Source organism: Oncorhynchus keta, chromosome 10 (assembly GCF_023373465.1).
Source record: "Oncorhynchus keta strain PuntledgeMale-10-30-2019 chromosome 10, Oket_V2, whole genome shotgun sequence".
Taxonomy (NCBI): domain Eukaryota; kingdom Metazoa; phylum Chordata; class Actinopteri; order Salmoniformes; family Salmonidae; genus Oncorhynchus; species Oncorhynchus keta.
In genome coordinates this window covers 29,734,698-29,758,155 of record NC_068430.1, presented here as the reverse complement: position 1 = coordinate 29,758,155, position 23,458 = coordinate 29,734,698, and the positions used below count along the sequence as shown (strand labels likewise).

Here is a 23,458-nt window from a genome sequence, read left to right as displayed (position 1 = left end):
GCTTGAAACATGATCCAGCGGCGCCTCGACGAGGCAGGGCTATAGACTAGAAGCATAGTGTTATCACACCGCGGTAGCAGAGTTCGGAGAGATACGTGAATAGGAGCGAAGAGAGAGAGAGTAGTGTAGAGAGAATGGGAAAGGGAGTAACTGGGAGCATTCAGCATCTGACAAATCAAAGGCACGGTGTCTCATATTCCTGCGTATAGCAGAGGAGGATGGAGCGTTGCTGGTTGAGCGGATAAGATCTGTTTGTGGATACCATTGTGTTTTTCTTCGCACCAATAGGAACATGTGTTTTCTGGAGGTTTGAGGAAAGCGATGGTTGCATCACCTTCAACTGCGCTGTCAATCTCATTTCAAAGAGCCACATCATAAGAAACTCCGTGGGGAACTGGCCTTTTGGAGGATATGCAGAAATAGGATCGGCTTGGTTGTTAAATTATTTTAGCAAACCAAGCATTAAAACCAGCGGTTATCAGTTTTATGTATACCAGTATGATGAACTCTTTTTTTGATACTTCGCCTGCTGCTATGATCGATACAGTTCCTGTCAGCCGTATGTCCACTTCTGGGTCGGGCGCGGTAACCAGTGCTCTGCGAAATGATTTGGGGTCCAATATCCATGTACTGAAGACTCTGAACCTGCGGTTTCGCTGTTTTCTTGCTAAGGTTCATGAACTAGAGCGGAGAAACAAATTATTAGAGAACCAACTGCAGCAAGCCTTGGAGCAACAACGATACCAAGTATACACACGTGAAGTAGCTGTCCAAACCGACTCTACTGAATCCCGACTACCTGGTACCATTTGGAGTTTCACGCACGTGAGGAGACAGGGCGAGCGCTATGAGACTCTCCAGGGGCCCGGTGTGTCCTGGAATCACCCGGACGGCGTTGGGGTCCAAATCGATACCATCACACCAGAAATAAGAGCTCTGTATAATGTTTTGGCTAAAGTCAAGCGAGAGAGAGACGAATACAGGAGAAGGTAAGTACCAACAAACGACTGCATTCAGACAGTGACATCAGTGCGCATTTCCCATTGCAGCAGTTTTAGGCCTGACTGGAGCAGCAGCATCAGTCTACACTTTATTGCTGCATTTCATTCTAATTGGATGGTAATAATATATCCTGATTATTTGTCACCAGATAGGAATGAATGAAATGCGTCATTGGTAGTTTAATATAAAGAAACTGCAACTCTGATTCATTGTATATTTTGCGAGCCAAGCAGCAAGGGTATTGTAACGCTTGCCAAAACCATGCGATTGCGCGATACCCTCTAGACTTAAGTTTAGTTTTCACTCCAGGCAGATTTGTTAACTTTGTACATAATTGTTTAATTTTCACTCTACTAGGTCGGCAGGCGTTTTCCCCAACCCAGTACTAACACACCCGTTTGAAATAATGAACTAATCATCCTCCATGATTGGCTGAATCAGGTTTGTTACTGCTGGGCTGGAACAAAACCTTGCACTCAGTACCTCCCTGGGACCAAAGTTAGGTACCCGAGAGCCGTCATTCATCTGTTCCTGCTGGGTGTTTTGTTGTTTGACACTGTGTCAAGTATAGGCTGGTTACATTCAATCCTATGGAATAGTAGAGATGAACCATTGTTTGAAACCTTCACTGACCAATGAGCAGTTATGTGGCTTCTAGGCCCGAAGGTGTTGTTATCATGGTGGGATGATAGAAATAAGAAAGAATATAGCTAAAAGCTGCCAGATATTATACAATACAGGTTGTTTGCAGTGTCTCACGTTGGTACAGTAATACATGTAGCGAGGATGCTGAAACTAGAGGGTATGTCCGATGGAAAATGGTGGGGAAAATCAAATTTTATTGGTCGCATGCACATATTTAGCAGATGTTATTGCGGATGTAGCGAAATGCTTGTGTTCCTAGCTCCAACAGTGCAGTAGTATATAACAATTCACGACAATACACACACATGTAAAAGAATGGATTTAAGAAATATATAAATATTAGATTGAGCAATGTCGGTGTGGCATTGACTAAAATACAGTAGAATAGAATACAGTATATACATATGAGATGAGTAAAGCAGAATGTAAACATTATTCAAGTGGCCAGTGATTCCAAGTCGATGTATATAGGGCAGCAGCCTCTGGTGCAGGGTTGTGTAAATTGGTGGAAGCCGGCTAGTGATGGCTATTTAACAGTCTGATGACCTTGAGATAGCAGCTGTTTTTCAGTCTCTCGGTCCCAGCTTTGATGCACCTGTACTGACCTCGCCTTCTGGATGATAGCGGGTGAACAGGCCGTGGCTCTGGTGGTTGATGTCCTTGATGATCTTTTTAACCGTCCTGGAGGGCAAGGTAGTTTGGCCAGACCACACCACCCTCTGGAGAGCCCTGCGGTTGCGGGCAGTGCAGTTGCCGTACCAGGCGGTGATATAGCCCGACAGGATGCTCTCAATTGTGCATTTGTAAAAGTTTGTGAGGGTTTTAGGAGCCAAGCCAAATTTCCTCAGCCTCCTGAGATTGAAGAGGCGCTGTTGCGCCTTCTTCACCACACTGTCTGTGTGGGTGGACCATTTCAGATTGTCAGTGATGTGTACACCAAGGACCTTGAAGCTGTCCACCTTCTCCACTGCTGTCCTGTCGATGTGGATAGGGGTGTGCTCCCTCTGCTGTTTCCTGATGTCCACGATCAGCTTCTTTGTTTTGTTGATGTTGAGTGAGAGGATATTTTCCTGGCACCACTCTCCCAGGGCCCTCACCTCCTCCCTGTAGGCTGTCTCGTCATTGTTGGTAATCAGGCCTACTACTGTTGTGTCGTCTGCAAACTTGATGATTGAGTTGGAGGCGTGCATGGCCACACAGTCATGGGTGAACAGGGAGTGTAGGAGGGGACTGAGCATGTACCCTTGTGGGGCCCCTGTGTTGAGGATTAGCAAAGTGGAGGTGTTGTTTCTTACCTTCACCACCTGGGGGTGGCCCATCATGAAGTCTAGGACCCAGTTGCACAGGTTGGGGATCAGACCCAGGGCCCCAAGCTTAATGATGAGCTTGGAGGGTGCTTGGAGGGTACTATGGTGTTGAATGCTGAGCTATAGTCAATGAACAGCATTCTTTTTTTTTCTTAAAAAAAGATGTTACCCCTTTTTTCTTCCCAATTTCGTGGTATCCAATTGTTGTAGTAGCTACTATCTTGTCTCATCGCTACAACTCCCGTACGGGCTCGGGAGAGACGAAGGTTGAAAGTCATGCGTCCTCCGATACACAACCCAGCCAGCCGTACTGCTTCTTAACACAGCGCGCATCCAACCCGGAAGCCAGCCGCACCAATGTGTCGGAGGCTACACCGTGCACCTGGCAACCTTTGTTAGCGCGCACTGCACCCGGCCCGCCACAGGAGTCGCTGGTGCGCGATGAGACAAGGACATCCCTACCGACCAAGCCCTTCCTAACCCGGATGACGCTAGTCGTGGTCAGATTTGCCAAAGGGAAGGTGGGGCAGGGCCTTGTAGGCTTTTTGAAAACTTGAGTAGCAGTGGTCCAATGTTTTTCCAGAGCGAGTACTACAGTCAATGTGTTGGTAGAACTTTGGTAGCATTTTCTTAAACTTTGCACTGCATTTGAATTTCACACTGTCATTGCAATTTCAAACCTGATTACACTGTCTTAATTAGAGGTCGACCGACTATGATTTTTCAATGCCGATACCGATTTTTGGAGCGCAAAAAAAGCCGATACCGATTAATCGGCCATTTTTTTGAAATGTGTGTGTATATATATATATCAATGAACACTTTTATTTTAACTTAATATAATACATATGGGCTTTTGGATGGGTGTTCTTAAGGTGATTCCACAGGTTGGTGGTATTTTTTTATTTAGCCGTTGCTGACCCCATGCTTACATCTTTATCACAAATAAGACACCTTGCTTTCCCTGGTGCCAATTCCATGTAATAGTCCCACACTGGTGCTCTGCTTTTCTCTGCCATCTGTAAAACACACACACAGCTCTGAAGTGACAATGATACTGAAGAGTCTGCTTAGGAGACAAATACTCTCAACTGTTTGAATAAAAATAGAGTTTAAGTTACCTGTGATGAATGTTGAAAACAAAACTGTAATTTCTAAATGCAGGAAATTTTATTTTAATAATGGACATGGTAAGAATTGACTACTAAAGTGCGAGTCATAATTCCCATGACACCTAGCAAAATCTGAAAAGTGGTTCCTTCATTCATTTATTCCATAGGATATTTTTAGATTCACTTAAAATAAGGTCTGTGTTTCGTGTAGGCTTACACCACCTTGCCAATTTTTATAACTGTAGATATCCATAGGACAAGGTAACTCTGATCAATATTGGCTAAATATAAGTGAAGATAAAAAAAAATGTAGAGTGGATTTATGAAAATATTTTGACAAACGTTACCTTATCCTAGTGAGATTTACACGGGTATCAAAACGCCGAGGTGGTTTAAGCACGAAACACAGACCTTATTTGAAGTAGATCAAGACATTCTGTATGGAAGACATGAACGGTAAAATAACAAAGGAACCCCTTTCAAGTTCAGCCGCAAGTTATTACAGGAATTATAACGTGTCGACTATTTCTCTCTAAACCATATACCTTTGACTATTATGAGCCTGCTGCTGTCTACCACCCCTCAGTCAGACTGCTCTATCAAATATCAAATCATAGTCTTAACTATAATAAACACACAGAAATATGAGCCTTAGGTCAAATCTGGAAACTTTCACCTCGAAAACAAAACCTTTATTCCGTCCCGTATTTTATCTAACGGGTGGCATCCATGAGTCTAAATATTCCTGTTACATTGCAGAACCTTCAATGTTATGTCATAATTACGTAAAATTCTGGCAAATTAGTTTGCAAAGAGCCAGGCGGCCCAAACTGTTGCATATACCATGACTCTGCGTGCAAGAGAAGTGACACAATTTCACTTGGTTAATATTGCCTGCTAACCTGGATTTCTTTTAGCTAAATATGCAGGTTTAAAAATCTATACTTGTGTATTGATTTTATGAAAGTCATTGATGTTTATGGTTAAGTACACATTGGAGTAACGACAGTCGTTGATTGTTTTTTATAAGATTAATGCTATCCAGCACCTTACCTTGGCTTACTGCATTCACGTAACAGGCAGGCTCCTCGTGAGGCAGTTGGTTAGAGCATGGACAAATGTATTATTAGCAGCGCGTTGTGTTTATTTTAATATCGAGGAATATTTCACTTTCTCTGGTCATAGAAACATGAATTTGTGCTTGAGGCAGATGTGGTGGTCCTCGAGTTTCGCCATCAGGTGGAAGGTTGTTTTTAAATGTTTGAGCGTATGCTTCAGCCAAGACATCGGCTGCTAGTCAGATTATCATATCTCACAGGCAGTCACACTGTAGGCTAACTGACGTCTCCAGCGGCTCGAGTGCCCTTGTTGCCACGGTAACCTCCTGCCCTTAATGGGGCTGCTGAATATTTGTCTCACAAAAATGAAATTCAATTGAGCAATATACCCAGGGGGCGCAACTGGTGTTAGTAGTGGGGGGTGGGGAGGCATGGCCCCATGGCCCTTCTAGCTGTCTCTATTTAGAACAAACAAGCAAACAAACAAGCAAAAATGCCCACAGTCATCAAGCTAATCAAGCTAGGTAAGAGATTATTATTAAATATGCTTAATTAATAAGACTGAACTAGATCAATGATAATTCAATAATCTATATTGTGTTGCAACTTTAACCAATAACCTAACAAATGATCAACTCTTACAAATAAAATACAAAGACTTAACTTTTGATTGACTTTATTAAGACCTCCTCAATATCAAATTTCAGCCAGCCCGTGCAGTCTGCATGTCCGACCCCCACCAGTCTAGTCAATAACTCAACACTCTCCCCAACACAACTTCCTTCAAATATTTTTTTTACATTTCTCATGGGAAAGGTTTGGAAAGCAAAAGTTTCATAAAAACACATACTCCTACACATTAATACACAGAAACCGTACGTCCTCCATATAATTCATATCATAGGCCTAATAGTACTGTAGAGCTCTTTTTTAGTCTCCAGGATCAGCATTTTTTTTTTTTACGGGGAGAAGGGAGAATCTGCAGACATGCTGAGATAAAAGAACATACTTGTTGCCATAATTCAGCCAGCCTTCACAAGACCATAACATATGCAAATTTGTGTTTTACACCTCCAGCAGAATAATATGATTTCTGGGTGTATTATATTTTCTCACTGGCATATAGTGTAAGTTCTATGGATGGTCTTAAACTGCAGTAATTTATGTCTGCTTATATGAACATGCCTGGGAATTCTAACATATCTGAATCCATTCATCAATTTTGTTTGGCATTTTTTGTGTCATTGGGAAAAGCCTCTATTAACCCTTGATACTGTTTGGAAATCAACTTTAGAAGGTTGTCAGACTGCCTTAAAATAGTTTTGATCTTTGAAGCTTCTTGCTTGTCCAGTGTTTGCTGCACTGAGAGAATAAAGTGTTGTATCTGTGTATGTTCACATCTGTACCGATACACTGGTCTTCTCTGGCTGCCTAACCCTGATGAGACCCAGGTCACCATCTGATCCTGCTCAAATGAGGCATAACAAAGAATTACCTTGGTGTACATTTATGCATTATAGTATCCAAGAATAAAATCAATGGTTCAGTAATTGAAGTAAAAATTATTCCCAGATCCCAGACTTTAGCCTACCCATCGACTCAAGATGGAATGTCACCATCTGATCCTGCTAAGACATGATGAGCATAGTGTTGTGTACTGACTGTGCACCATGACAGTGAAGCCTGTAAAGCTGTTTATACTGTGTCAGTGTGAAATGTAGGAAATAAGATGGGGAAACTGACAGATCAATAATGTTACATTGTTTTCCTGACTAATAAAACTTGTATTGCGCTGAAAAAACATCAGAATATCAGTCTAAAATCGCTTGGCCGCTGGTTTCATCGGTTGATTCCGGTATAGCGTGATTGAGGCAAAAATAATAGCAAAAGTTAGTGAGCTAAATGGTTAACGTTAGCCAACTTTTGGCTAGCTCTAACTAATGGTACATCATTAAATTTACTTCTGTTGAAACGGGACAAATCAAAGGCTACAAAACATTTCCATATACACAACAGATGTTAGATACTGCTACCTGACAGATGGCTAGCTAACACTGAACTGGCTGTGCTAGCTACTAGCTAGCTAACTAGCTGGTAGTAGTTCATTCACTTCAGTCGAGAGGGGATGAAACATTACCTAACATAACAGGTCAGTTACACTAGCTCAGCACTGGGAATATATATACAGTGCCTTGCGAAAGTATTCGGCCCCCTTGAACTTTGCGACCTTTTGCCACATTTCAGGCTTCAAACATAAAGATATAAAACTGTATTGTTTTGTGAAGAATCAACAACAAGTGGGACACAATCATGAAGTGGAGCGATATTTATTGGATATTTCAAACTTTTTTAACAAATCAAAAACTGAAAAATTGGGCGTGCAAAATTATTCAGCCCCCTTAAGTTAATACTTTGTAGCGCCACCTTTTGCTGCGATTACAGCTGTAAGTCGCTTGGGGTATGTCTCTATCAGTTTTGCACATCGAGAGACTGAAATTTTTTCCCATTCCTCCTTGCAAAACAGCTCGAGCTCAGTGAGGTTGGATGGAGAGCATTTGTGAACAGCAGTTTTCAGTTCTTTCCACAGATTCTCGATTGGATTCAGGTCTGGACTTTGACTTGGCCATTCTAACACCTGGATATGTTTATTTTTGAACCATTCCATTGTAGATCTTGCTTTATGTTTTGGATAATTGTCTTGTTGGAAGACAAATCTCCGTCCCAGTCTCAGGTCTTTTGCAGACTCCATCAGGTTTTCTTCCAGAATGGTCCTGTATTTGGCTCCATCCATCTTCCCATCAATTTTAACCATCTTCCCTGTCCCTGCTGAAGAAAAGCAGGCCCAAACCATGATGCTGCCACCACCATGTTTGACAGTGGGGATGGTGTGTTCAGGGTGATGAGCTGTGTTGCTTTTACGCCAAACATAACGTTTTGCATTGTTGCAAAAAAGTTCAATTTTGGTTTCATCTGACCAGAGGGTCATGGGATCATGGGCCTCTTGGCTGCATCTCTGATCAGTCTTCTCCTTGTATGAGCTGAAAGTTTAGAGGGACGGCCAGGTCTTGGTAGATTTGCAGTGGTCTGATACTCCTTCCATATAATATTATGTTTAAAGCTTGGGAAATCTTTTTGTATCCAAATCCGTCTTTAAACTTCTTCACAACAGTATCTCGGACCTGCCTGGTGTGTTCCTTGTTCTTCATGATGCTCTCTGCGCTTTTAACGGACCTCTGAGACTATCACAGTGCAGGTGCATTTATACGGAGACTTGATTACACACAGGTGTATTGTATTTATCATCATTAGTCATTTAGGTCAACATTGGATCATTCAGAGATCCTCACTGAACTTCTGGAGAGAGTTTGCTGCACTGAAAGTAAAGGGGCTGAATAATTTTGCACGCCCAATTTTTCAGTTTTTGATTTGTTAAAAAAGTTTGAAATATCCAATAAATGTCGTTCCACTTCATGATTGTGTCCCACTTGTTGTTGATTCTTCACAAAAAAATACAGTTTTATATCTTTATGTTTGAAGCCTGAAATGTGGCAAAAGGTCGCAAAGTTCAAGGGGGCCGAATACTTTCGCAAGGCACTGTGTGTGTGTATATATATATATATATATATATATTTTATTTATTTATTTATTTGCTGTCAAACAGCAGTTAACTTGACATTGAGATCAGTCAGGTAAAGAGTAGCCAGTTTCTGCTCTGCTTGCTTTACAACTCATAGAAAATGTGCAACACAGACATCAGCTGCCTCTGTTCATCTCTCCTGTGCCGGTCCTATACACCAGCCTTTCAGCAGCTTTGCCTTCACACAGCCTGTCTGCATGCTCTGTGGTGTGTGTGCCGTCCTAAATCCAGCCGGCATGGTCCTAAAGCACACTGGTGCCGTGTTTTGTGTCACAGTGCAATGATAAAACTGGGGGGAACAAAAATACCATTTCAGAATGGAGAGGGTGGGTCACCACTGTCCCCGTCCCCAGTGAAAGTTGCGCCCCTGAGTATATCACATCACTTCTTACTAGTAATAGATGTATTGTTTTAGAATCATTACAAAGCATGGTCAGCCATTTTTTGTTTTTGGTGTAATTATGGCGTAAAAATATTTTGGCTGGTAAAATATCTGAGTGGCTGGTAGATTTTTAAATCTACCTGCCACATTGGCTGGTGGACCAACAAATTAGTTTCAGGCCCTGAACTGATCTATTTTGTTATCCAAGCCTGAGTTTTGAAATATAATATGCTATCCATAATATCCAATATGCTGTGATAATGCATTCGGCCTGCCTACTGCACAAACCTCATTCCTACAGAACTGTTTTTATTAGGTTATAATGTTTTACATTTAAGTTGTTTAAATGTTTTTTATCTGAGTGGTAAGATCTCGCCTCATAAAAGGTTGGTCACCACTGTCCCAGAGGATTCCCTGCAGCATCCCTGGCCCAGGTCACTATTGGCCAGCTTGGCTGACTACTGCAGGGACCCTGTCAACCACCTCTGTTGCCCCATGATTCAACCAGGGAAGAATTCCGTAAGACCCTAACTGAACCAAGAGTTTGGCTATGGGACAGACTCGCTTCCATGCCCCCATACGGACTCAAACTGATGAAGTCATGAACTGTGTTTAGCAATCTTACTTTGGATGGTGATTTAAATAGTAAAGTAGCCCATTTGAAACTCTGCTGCAAATGACCGACAAGGCATGGAACAATCTAGCAAAGCCCTGCTCACATTATTATTTGGAAATACCAGCTCCTTGTACTTCAGACATTTCTGCAGTTAAGGTAAAGGCCATGCCTAATGCTTCCATTGCTAAATCAGGGAGTCAGTAGCTGTCAGTTGAGGGGCCAGATATATAACCCTGTTAAAACCACTCGTAGAGTCATACCTTTAACTGCTAGGCTTCAGACACTATTGATATTCATAAATGCACTTCAGCTAATAGCCCTCAAATAAAATAGCAATTCATTCTGAAAGGCAAGATTGCATTTCCTGCTGTTCCTTATTGAATGAACGGAACATTCAGGCATGATAACAACTCAACTGAGTAGGATAGTCTGTCCAAAAGACTGGCCTACAACTTACTAACTGTTATAAGCCTGTTATAACTTGTAAATAAGACTAAAATTCTCAACTGGAAAATCTCATGCAGAAAACCAGACATTGGTGAGGTAATTTCATGGGTCAGTGACTACATGCATGACAGACTTTCCGGGTTACTATACTGTAGAGAAGCAGTTAATATACTATACTATTACCGTGACAAAAATTCCAGATTGTCTGCATAATCAAATAACATTCAGCTCAGACATCCATACATACCCCACAAGACAGGCCACCAGGGGTCTCTTCACAGTCCCCAAGTCCAAAACAAATTCACGGCAACACATAGTTTTATACAGAGCTATGATCGCATAGAACCCTGCCATCTTCATTTACTCAAGCAAACAGCAAAATAACCTTTTAAAAAATATATTAAAAAACAACCCATGGAACAACGGGGACTGTGAGGGAAAAAAAAACGCACACACATTCACTCTACCCTAGCTCAAGACCAAACATTCACTCTACCCTAGCTCAAGACCAAACATTCACTCTACCCTAGCTCAAGACCAAACATTCACTCTACCCTAGCTCAAGACCAAACATTCACTCTACCCTAGCTCAAGACCAAACATTCACTCTACCCTAGCTCAAGACCAAACATTCACTCTACCCTAGCTCAAGACCAAACATTCACTCTACCCTAGCTCAAGACCAAACATTCACTCTACCCTAGCTCAAGACCAAACATTCACTCTACCCTAGCTCAAGACCAAACATTTTAAGTAGGCAAAAAAAAAAATGGAGCGCAATCCTGTTTAAAATAGGGAGCAATAGTAATGGTGTCTAACTCCGCCATGGTTCATTGAACAAAGTCTATGGGAAAATGAATGGAGGTTTTGTAGGGTTTTTGGATAAATGCAGAAAATAAGGTCTGTAGTAAACACAGGCCTAGGAGATCTTAAGTTTTGTTCTATGAGATATGCATTTTGAAGCATTTATGTAAAAGGGAAAAAAGCACATAAAGCACAAAGGTTTCATAATTCATAAAGGTCATGTTAACTGACTGATATTATTTCATAGAACAAAACATACAAGATCTCCTCGGCCTGTGTTAACCTCAAACCTTATGTTTGGTGTTTATCCCAAAACCTTATTCTTTCCCCATTAATTTCCCCCATAGGAATGGCAGAACAAACCAGAGGTAACTCATTTCCGGGTGTAGGACTACAAGTTTACAAGCTCTGTGCAACGGCTGTTTAGCCTATTAAAGGCTGGCTTTAGGACCATGAGGAGCATTGCGTGTATTGTTTTGTTCACTATAATATTACGATGATAATTAATGGCTGGGGTCATTTTTGTTTGTTTTTGCTGTTCTCCAAATAGTATTTTAGAGTTTTTAAATTGTGTAGAAATGCAGTATACAAGCTTCCTGCTATACCCAAGGTTCAGCTGAACTGCTACCACTGACCTTCAACCCAGTGTGCTGATTTCTTAAAGCTTTATATGTGTGGACACACCATGAGCTGTTTGGACCAGAATTTGTTTTTGTCAACCAGATTTTGAGAACTTTAGATGGAAGTTTCTGATACAGTATCTAGAGACATGGTAAGAAGTAATGAATTAAATATGCTAAACATGTCATGACAGGATTTGTTTTTACATGTTTACATATGGTTCCCCCCAGGGAACAGTACATTTCTTATTGCTCAGTTGCACAATATTTATTGTTTTGCAACAGTCTCTGTTATTTCTTGGTAGCAAAGTTTAATGCCAGATTTGGGTTACCTGTTATCTGATTTTATAACAGACTTTTAACAGTCTGAGCATGACAGATTTACAAGCAATAATTATTTTGGGGGATGTAGACACACATTTTTATTATTTTATTTACCTTTATTTAACTAGGCAAGTCAGTGAAGAACAAATTCTTATTTACAATGATGGCCTAGGAACAGTGGGTTAACTGCCTAGTTCAGGGGCAGCACGACAGATTTTTACCCTGTCAGCTCGGGGATTCGATCTTGCAACCTTTCGGTTACTAGTCCAACGCTCTAACCAGGCAGGCACGAACACACACACAACATCGTGTCATGGATGGGTGATGGGTTCAGTAAGTCAGTGAGATATCCACATGCTGGAATATGTGGACAAGAAGGTTACATGTCTTTCGTGTTGACAAATGACAATAGAAAGATGGGCGACCAGGGTCATTGCTAGTGCCCCAGTTCAGATTGTCTCTCCTTGAGATTCAGCAGGAGTCGTGGTGTATGTCACTGTGATAAAGATCAGACGGTTTTCAGGACAGTTGTGTGTGTGTGTGGTGGTTTTTCTCAAGGACTTATTCAGGATAAACTGTGTGGCTGAAGACGGCTTGGTAACCTTTCCTTCACCCCCATACAGTATGTGTTTATTTCTCTCCATTACTGTAGTCATAGAATTTATATGACCCTATCATTTGACCATGTTGGCTGATTTAATGATCATGTAAACCAAGGTGAAAGTCATCCATACTTAATACCAAAGCGATGGTTGAGTATGAGAGAAACACAAGACTTAGAGATGTAGTTCTTTCTATCATGAAAATGGTATTTGAGCTCCATCCCAATCACTCACACGAGAGAGATGGAGGGAGAGAAGGAGAAAAGCAATGTCCTCCTTGTCCCTTTTTATTGACAGTTTATTGTGGCAATAGTGTGTGTGTGTGTGTGTGTGTGTGTGTGTGTGTGTGTGTGTGTGTGTGTGTGTGTGTGTGTGTGTGTGTGTCGCAATTGTGTGTCTGCTGCGGAAGTATGCATTTTTTTGCTGTAATGTATTGTCCTTCTAGTGTGGTGGTGACACAATACGACATTGTTTGTGAGTTTTTTGTTGAATGGCGTGCAGGCTTCACACGGGGTGTGTGTGTGTGGTCAGTCAAACCAAATGTGAAAGAGAGAATAAAAAGATGGAGTATTGTTGTAAATGGGCAATAAACTGATTCAGTCTCAAAGCAGTGGGATGTTACACAATTTCTATTTGCAATAACTGAAATTATGACTACCCAGGTTTCAAACCTGTGACATCTGACCAACTCAATGTCGTGTTAGGCCTGTGAGCTAATCCTTCCAGTAGGCATAAGCTTTGTGAGCTAACACAAGTCTTCCATTCTCAGGCAAGGTTACTCATCATGTGACCATAGTTCACTGAATCACCTCTGTTACACACTTCTTACTTCAGCAGTTCAGACACAGCGTAGCCCTCAGACACATCAACAGTAAACTATGCCTCAGTTGGGATTTGAACCAGTGATCCTCGGTCCGCTCTTCCTAACTGTTTGGCCATGCCACTGGAGACTATCCACTGCCTTCCCGGATGCCCTTTGAAAAGGACCTGTTCCAAACCAAACCCCATGCAGTGCAGGCATGCAGCATAGCTCCTCGGGACAGTTTCTTCCAGCATTAATAATTGAAGGCAGCTGAATTTAGCTGCATCGCCGAGTGTGGATCAATGAGATGAGAATCCTGAGGAGACACTTTCTCTGTGCTTTGATCTCTCTGCTGCTGCTCAGAAGATGAAAGGACTAATTGGGCTTGTTGGGTCGGCTTTAGCTGCCTCCCCAACAGGAGGATAAAGACCTGCCCACGTGAACAACCTAATATGGGTAATTACAGAGCACAATGACCTCAGGTTGCAGGTTGGAACTGTATAACCATTTCTCTTGTCTATATCCAGTTTCTAATGATACATGATGATTCCCCAAATATAAACATATTTCTGCTTTATGTATGCACATCTTTTCCCACTGTTGTGGTCTGCAATATGTAATCTAGATCTGTTGTTCAGCTAGAACTTTCCCTGTACACAGCAGTCAATCTGTCCCAGAATGCACTGCATCCTGGCACTCAGCCCCTGCTGATAGCCCCTCTTTCTACCCCCTGCTGATACACAGGCAGAGGGAACTCATTTCTGAGAGCACACAGCTCCTGGTGATTCTCTGTCTCTCTGTCTCTCTGTCTCTCTCTCTCTCGCTCTGTCTGTCTCCTCTCTCTGTCTCTCTCTGTCTCTGTCTCTCTCTGTCTCTCTCTGTCTCTGTCTCTCTCTGTCTCTCTCTCTCTCTCTCTGTCTCTCTCTGTCTCTCTCTGTCTCTCTCTGTCTCTCTCTCTGTCTCTCTCTCTGTCTCTCTCTCTCTCTCTCTCTCTCTCTCTCTCTCTCTCTGTCTCTCTCTCTCTCTCTGTCTCTCTCTCTCTCTCTGTCTCTCTCTCTCTCTCTGTCTCTCTCTCTGTCTCTGTCTCTCTCTCTGTCTCTCTCTCTGTCTCTCTCTCTCTCTGTCTCTCTCTCTCTGTCTGTCTCTCTCTCTGTCTGTCTCTCTCTCTGTCTGTCTCTCTCTCTCTGTCTGTCTCTCTCTCTGTCTGTCTCTCTCTCTCTCTGTCTCTCTCTCTCGCTGTCTCTCGCTCTCTCTCTCTCTCGCTCTCTCTCTCTCTCGCTGTCTCTCTCTCTCGCTGTCTCTCTCGCTGTCTCTCTCTCTCGCTGTCTCTCTCTGTCTCTCTCTCTCTCCTCTTGTGGAGGTCAACATAGTTATATCAGACTTATCAAGGTCAGGATGTTGTCACAGGTATCAACTGTATGTCATTAGAAGCTATGTTATCCTCAGTACAGTTGATGTTAAGCTGCTTCATTTCATGAGGCTGCAGGCTAACAGTAAGGTCAATGATAAGAATGCATTGGTGTGAAGGAGACAAGTAACTGTGGTGTCTCTCCATATTGATTCTGGGGGAAACTCTGGGTGGGTAGTCACGTGATGGAATCGTTCTTCCTCATTTGCCTCTGTGTGTCTGCTTTTTCAGTGAGTGCACCATGTTCCTGATTATTCATGGGCATCGATGTAGCTGAGCGCGGTGGCACACTGCCATGAATGAAAGTGCAGGAATGCACCTGTCTTTTCTAGCCACTGTTAACCGCTATAGCAGGAGGCTATGGACTAGTCTAGCGGATAAGGACATTCAGTGGTACACCCACATCAGGAGGGGCATTCTACTGCTGTACAATGGATGTACAGAGGACCTGGGTATCTATCTGTGCATGTTAGTGAAACAGACACTGTATACACACACAGTCTATCTCTGCTGTATTTCAAGATCTTATTAACACAGAAGAAACAGTCTCTTGCTTGACAGCTAAGGAGCTACAAGACTTAGTACACAAAGAGACAGGCTCAATCACTTACACACCCTGGGCTTGGGGTAGAATAGCCTTTTTGTGATGGTGTGCTGGCGATTTAGGGATCGATATGGGTCAGCGTATTTTGTGTCTTTATGGGTGAGTGAGCTCAGACAGGGATATTAGAGCTATCTCTTACATATACCGTTACATTAGCCCAGGCTAGACATATCTGTCTTAGAGACACAGTAACACTTAAGATATACTTAATGCAGTGGGATGGAGGGCACATGAACCTTCAGTGGCAGCGTTTTCATTATGTCTATTTAAGTGGCTCACCATGCAAGGGCTGGTCATCATGGTGATGTAGACATGCTTTCTGTAGCGCTCTCTCAAACAGAGAGAGAGAGACAGTCTACACATGTACTGTATGCAATGAGTATCTATGTTTATTATTGGTGCCTTGCTCTTTAGTAATCATTCAGATATAGTTTGCTGTAAGTTATAATTTTGTGGGCAGGCACTGCGGTGCCACGAACCATTCTAAACTACCATTCAATTTATTGTCAGTCTTTCATCGTATTATCACTAAGTGATCTTTGTAACCTACTGTATATTGAATTAGGATGCTGTCGGTTTTGACCTACTGTACCTTTAAGCCAGGGGATGAACAACCATGATGGATCATGATGAGAGTGAGGGGAATTGAAAGCGGGATGATAATGGGGGGGAAGCTGACTTCCTGTAAATACAGCTGTCATGCTTTCATGGGAGTTCTGATTTATTCTACACTTTCTACAGGTGTGTGTACTTGGATGATAAAAGGGATGTGCCTTGGTATTTACACAAGGATAATGGAATGCAGATACATGGCTTTCCCGTGGTTTATACTGTACACACCCTGGTTTAAGGAGGATTTGTGCCAAAGGTCTTCTCTAATGAGTCTATCCACCCACAGCTCCACCCAAACCAGGCCTGAGCATGCCATGGGTGTGTGTCTCAGTGATGACATAATATATATATATATATATTTTTTTAATTACATTTTTTAATTTAACCTTTATTTTAACTAGGCAAGTAAGTTAAGAACAAATTCTTATTTACAATTTACAATACTCCCCAAATTCCCCCTCGTTTGTTAAATGGAAAATCCCATTGAAATGCACCATTTATTAAATTATGACAGAATTTCAAAAGGACGTGCTAATTTTCCACCATGAATTATGTTTGACTTTTTCCCAGCTTTTGCTTTCATGCAGTTTAATGGCCCTCTATGTCTCTTGAGTCAATAACCAGGAGAGGACAGCCAATATATTGGGCTCCAAGGTGGCCATGCAGGAAGTGAGATCTATATAGTGGAAACATCAGTACAGAGCAGGAGTGTGCTCAATTGTACTCAACTGAGGTTGGTTGGGTGGGCTGCAGGGTGAGTTGGTTTTGCAGACCTCAGTAAAAAAATAAAATGATTTTCTGTCACCACACCCTCAAGCCCCTCATAAATAACACATTGCATCAACGTGCTGGAAATGTTGATGTCCTTTCCTGGAATGAAAGTAACATTTGACCTTTTTTTATTTTTTATTAATGAAATGATACAATCTTTGGTGTACGATACAATGAAATGGCCAGCCTGTGACTGTGAGGGAGGGACAGAGACATCACACAAAACTGCTAAACCAGTTGTAGAAAACTATATGTTCCTTATGGATTGTAGAAGAGAAAAACTATCATCTATTCTGTGTGCCTTGTAGAAGTATATTATTATTCAGCGTCTCTCTGTGAGTTAGCATTTATAGCAGTGGGTCTCAACCTTGTGGCCCAGACTTAGAATCTGCAGACTCAGGAGAAAAACAAAGCATTAGGTGTGGATGCTTTGTAACATTGTCTCCTGCAGCTTGCATCAGTTTATGGTGTTTTCAAAATGGCAGCCTGTGCCAATGTGACAAGTCCCTGCACACCCATATTTAACGTCTTTACCTGGTTGCATAAAATGTTAGCAGCCTAAAATTGTTAGTGTTAATTAAAAACGATGACCTGTGCCCTATAGAGTGTGTTTTTCCTCCCGAGGCTGTTCTTTGATCACACCTGTCACGCCAGTGCCCTGTATTGTATGTGAGATTACCTGTCTGGCAGGCACATGAGGCAGTGAACCAGAGCACTGCCAGTCTTCTCACTGGGTGCCCCCTGTGGAAGAGCCAATAGACAGACAGCATACGCCCTTGGGGGTAAAGAAGGGCCATCATGGCTGGCTGTGTGGCTTAGTGATAATGTGCTTACACAGTGCAGAAACTGTAGACAAGCCTAGCACACACTGCTATTGTGTGGATAGTTGAGTGGTGTGTGGCGATGCATGGTGTTGGCCAGGAAAGGCCATGGGATTAGGACTGTTAAAATGTGGTTCCAACCCATCCGGCACTACACCCTCTCCAGGGTATGTCCTATGGTGTCTATACAATGTATTTTGTTGAGCTAGACTTTGATGAATTCAAAGTTACACTTTGTGGGTTCATCAACAAATAGCTGACGGAATCAGAGGAAGGCCCTAAAAATGGTCAGATTCCAGCCACCCTAGTCATGGACTGTTCTCTGCTGCCGCACGGACAAGCGGTACCGGAGCGCCAAGTCTAGGTACAAAAGGCTTCTTACAGCTTCTACCCTTAAGCCATAAGAGTCCTGAACAGCTAATCAACGAGCTACCCAGAGCCCTCTTTTACTCTGCTGCTACTCTCTGTTATTATCTATAGTCACCTTAATAACTCTACCTACATGTACATATTACCTCAACTAACAGGTGCCTCTGCACATTGACTCTGTACCGGTACCCCCTGTATATAGCCTCGCTATTGTTATTTTACTGCTGCTCTTTAATTATTTATTTTTATCTAACTAACAATGCTTTAAAAAAGTGTTAAGGGCTTGTAAGTAAGCATTTCACTGTAAAGTCTACACCTGTTGTATTCAGCGCATGTGACAAATGCAATTTGATTTGAATCGTGAATTATGTAAGATCACTATTTACCACAGACTACCAAGGCCCTTCTCTGTATCCTAAGTGTACCCAGAGCCTGTTGTGTGGTGTCAAAACCTGCCTTTTAATGGTTTCTTAGTGCTGGGATGCATGGAAAAGGGAGTTTCATTATACTACGATTTAGAATACATATATCAGCGTCCCTGGTTTTTCTTAATGATCTCCTGGCATTGCTTAAAGGAAAATACCACTCACAAAGTGTATTTTGGTATTTGTTTCATTAATTCACTGTTGTTACAATCCCAAAATGTTTTGCATGTCAGCAATCAAGTTTTCAAGATATAGCACTTTCAAAATACAGAAAGTGTTGCAGTGTGAATCGTTATGCAAAAGTCATTATACTGTGACACTAACTGTATTTTGAAAGTTATATTCCTTTAAGCCCTGTGTGTTTGATCTGGTTTCAAGTAGAGGTCGACCGATTAATCGGAATGGCCGATTAATTGGGGCCGATTTCAAGTTGTCATAACAGTCGGTAATCTGCATTTTCGGACACCGATTATGGCCGATTACATTGCACTCCACGAGGAGACTGCGTGGCAGGCTGACTACCTGTTACGCGAGTGCAGCAAGGAGCCACGGTAAGTTGCTAGCTAGCATTAAACTTATCTTTATAAAAAACAATCAATCTTAACATAATCACCTGTTAACTACACATGGTTGATGATATTACTAGTTTATCTAGCTTGTCCTGCGTTGCATATAATCGATGTGGTGCCTATTAATTTAGCATCGAATCACAGTCTACTTCGCCAAACGGGTGATGTTTTAACATGCGCATTCGTGAAAAAAGCACTGTCGTTGCACCAATGTCTACCTAACCATAAACATCAATGCCATTCTTTTAAAATCAATACACAAGTGTATATTTTTAATCCTGCATATTTAGTTAATATTGCCTGCTAACATGAATTTATTTTAACAAGGGAAATTGTGTCACTTCTCTTGCGTTCAGTGCAACAGAGTCAGGGTATATGCAGCAGTTTGGGCCGCCTGGCTCGTTGCAAACTGTGTGAAGACCATTTCTTCCTAACAAAGACCGTAATTAATTTGCCAGAATTGTACATAGTTATGACAACATTGAAGGTTGTGCAATGTAACCGCAATATTTAGACTTAGGGATGCCACCCGTTAGATAAAATACGGAACGGTTCCGTATTTCACTGATTCTTTTGGAATGAATAGTTGGATTTGCCCATATTAATGACCAAAGGCTCGTATTTCTGTGTTATTATATGATTTGATAGAGCAGTCTGAGCGGTGGTAGGCAGCAGCAGGCTCGTAAGCATTCATTCAAACAGCACTTTTCTGCATTTGCCAGCAGCTCTTCGCTGTGCTTCGAGCATTGTGCTGTTTTTGACTTCCAGCCTATCAACTCCCAAGGTTAGGCTGGCAATACTATAGTGCCTATAAGAACATCCAATATTCAAAAGGTATATGAAATACAAAATGGTATAGAGAGAAATAGTCCTATAATTCCTATAATAACTTCAACCTACTTCTTACCTGGGAATATTGAAGACTCATGTTAAAATTAACCACCAGCTTTCATATGTTCTCATGTTCTGAGCAAGGAACTTAAACGTTAGCTTTTTTACATGGCACATATTGCACTTTTACTTTCTTCTCCAACACTTTTTTTGTGCATTATTTAAACCAAATTGAACATGTTTCATTATTTATTTGAGACTAAATTGATTTTATAGTTTAAATAAAATGGTTGATTCAGAATTGTTGTAATTGTCATTATTACATACATATATATATATATATATATCGTCCGATTTTAATCGGCATCAGCTTTTTTTGGTCCTCCAATAATCAGTATTGATATCGGCGTCGAAAAATCATAGTCGGTCGACGTCTAGTTTCAAGCCGGTAACTACATGCAACTGACTCCTCAGATACACGTAACTAGCTACAGTTGCTGCCCATCCCCATTTTAAGGAGCAATAATACCCTACGTGTAAAGACAATACATTAATCAAACTCACAGCTTAGATTTTCCAATATGTTTAACCTCCTCCCCTCAATGTTAAACCTATCTAATCCAGTCTCCTCTAAAGTCGCATAAATAAGCACTATACTGTCTGTGGCTTTTACATCTACACAGGCATGCACGAACGAACACGCACGCCTCCACAACATTAGCCTGGGGCTTAACATACAAAGTGTAAGACAGGCATGATGGACACACACACACACACGGCATGCTGTTCTACACTTTTTAGCATCTTAGAAATACAGAAAATGTGTACATAAGGTTACTCTAGAGTCATGTCAGCCTTCACCCTCCTAGCCGCTTGTCCTTTTCTATGTCATTGATATGTGTGGAGTGAACATTGGAGGTTCAAGCTGGTTCAGCATGATCTATTTGAAGTGTAGTATTTATGGCTGTGGTCTTCCTCCCCAGTTAGGGTCGGCAGCAGAGGAATCTGCTGAGTCATATAATACTTACGGTGCCATTCAGAACTCAACCACTTCTCACTCGACCAGTATTGAACCATGTACATATCTAACCCAGTTTTCCAATGGGCATCAATATTCATTCACAATATACAATACTGCACCAAATCACCATCAGTATAGATCTGATAGTTTTTTCCAGTTATTTTATTGCAATATGTATTATTTTGTATCTGAGCTGATAATCTCTATAATTATGGAGTAGTTTATGGACTGGAAATGTCAGGTTGTATAAAACATAGTTGAGAAGAAATCAATACAGTGAGTGCTCCTCTCTTTTATCACAATACTTATGTTAGTTTCTCATTCAGAATAATACATCCTGTTACTCCCAGCAGGCCAATGAAATGGTGCCCTGGGGACAAATACCATCACATAGCAACCCTCATGTTTTTAGTTTTGGCTGTGACTGTGGCCTGTCTGAGAGAGGAGTGCTATATTTAAGACTGAGTGTGGTCCAGGTCACCGTCATTTATTGAATGACGACCCCACCAGCTGTTTATAGGCTCCAGTGTACACTACATGGTGGCATACGGCATGATGGTACACTAGTTCTGTGTATCAGATGTATGCAGGCAGTGGCATGGTCTCCCTGGACACGAGAAGGCTACGAGGAGAAGGGTGATGGGAGGGGAGGAGGGGGGATGGAGTCAGGCAGGGAGCAGGGAATGGGATCAGGGCAAATCGAATGAGGTCTGACCTTGAGGGGTTGTTGGCTATTCAGCACAAGCAGACCTCCACCCAGCAGACCCCCACCCTCCACCCAGCCTGCAGCCTCTAGGGGGAGACTCTGCCGACCGAACAACCAACCATATGCCTGCTGCTCTACCCACACCACCACTGCTCATTAGTACCCTACATATGTCCCTGACTCTGTGAAAATGATAGATCACAGGGCCAGCCCGATGACATACAATCAATGACCCCCTCAGATGTATCTTCATCTCCCAACAGACAGCCTCTGACTCAAACAACCAACTCACCTTTTTTCAGGATTTTCCATCTTAACCCCTGTGTCAAACCCCTCTGCACCCCACCTTCTGCCCTCCCTGAGAGCTCTCTGCCCGCTCCTTTTGTTGATATTAATCTATGCTGGAGGTAAATTATGGGTGAAGTCCCCTCAATGCGATAGATATAATTGCATGGAGAGGATGTGGGATGCTGTCACGGAGCGGGCGATATACTGTATAGAGACATGGATGGAGCTCCATAGGATTAATCACATACAGTACATGTGTGTTCTGGCCTTGGTGGCTGGTGTGATTTATCTGTGTTGTCACCAGGTTCACCCTGGTCCTGTCTGTGTCAGGGAGGGTGATAGGCATGTTATTCCTTGACGGTACAGACCTATTGATCCTTAAACACTAGCACCTCTCATATGGGCAGTATTGATGATAATTATGGTGATCTATTTCTAACAGTGGTCAATAATGACAAATTATAAAACAATGCGCAGTTTATCAGATTTTCACAATATCATATATATAGAAAAATAGTTTTGTGTTGATTTTAGAATTGTAATTGATTCTGTAGTTTCTACCATTGTCCCCCAACCATTCCAACACCATGTCCTTTGAGAACCCGGAGGAAAGGACAGCCAGCCAATGTCCCTGCATCAGCAAAAAAAAAAGTACAATGTTTTACATGACATTCATGATAGAGGACACATGGAATGCACTGTTATGCCAGAACTGTATGCACATGAAAATAGAGTCCTTGTGGATGTGGAAGTCTGATTTCTCAGAGTGAATGGTTAACCACATAATTGTGGTTTACAGGGCGTAGAGGTGATTCACTGAGAACAGACACATGAATGGTCTGTCCCTCTGAATTCCAGAGTGCCTGTGTACTGTTCTCAGTGATGAGAGGCCAGAGCTTTACTGGAAAAAGGATGATCAGTTACTTGGATCTGGCCTTTTAAAGATGTTACTTGGGGAATGAATGAGTTGGCAAAGAGCACCTTATTCCTTGGGCATTTTTCCTTCATCAATGCAGAGCGGCCATCATAGATCTGACCATGTAACTTTGTTACTCCAATACCTGAAAATTGAACATGTCTAGACTTAACGACAACAACTTCTATGCGCCCTAAAAATGTCATTTTTAAATAAATAAAAAAACCACTAAAAACAAGAATATATCATCAGATCGGAGAAACCGTGCTTGCTGGGTAATGGTTATGATTCCATGTGTCCTCAGGCAGAGTGATGAATAAAGGTTTAGACAGCTCGCGTGCTAATGAAGCTGCCTAGGCATACCACACTGGGAGGGAGTGTACGTTGGCAGGTCTTGCTGGAATTCTATTGTTCTGCAGAGAGAAATGATAGGAGAATCTCCAGCTCGGTCTGCCCTGAGCTGCATTATTTTACGCTTGTTTAGAACCATTCTACAGTGGCAGACATTTTTTTTTTTAGGGGATTATTTTTTTTTTGGTTATTCAAATGAAATAGTTGGTAGCCTTTACATTGTTATACATCAGATGTGAGAAGGAATACATATTCATAAATCATGTCTGTAGATATCAGCGTATGAGTCCAGACTGTACTCTGGTTGTGTTACAGCAGCCTGACTGGAGGACAGGCATCTGGTCTTACACAGACAGATGTCTATGGGATGACACAGTCAGGCTAATAGTCTCCTGCTGTCTTTGTCCT

The 23,458-nt window shown here is 41.9% G+C and overlaps 1 protein-coding gene across 2 annotated transcripts in view; it reads left to right on the top strand.

Moving 5' to 3' along the window:
• Positions 1 to 23,458, top strand: part of iffo2b (intermediate filament family orphan 2b) — a 41,045-nt gene continuing 17,587 nt past the window's right edge. Inside the window, exon 1 of one of the 2 annotated variants that reach the window (XM_035777625.2) lies at positions 1 to 989. In XM_035777625.2, the coding sequence (XP_035633518.1) occupies positions 487 to 989 (503 nt within the window). In that variant the 5' untranslated portion in view covers positions 1 to 486. The remainder of the gene's footprint in view (positions 990 to 23,458) is intronic. The other variant, XM_035777624.2, reaches the window with a different exon arrangement.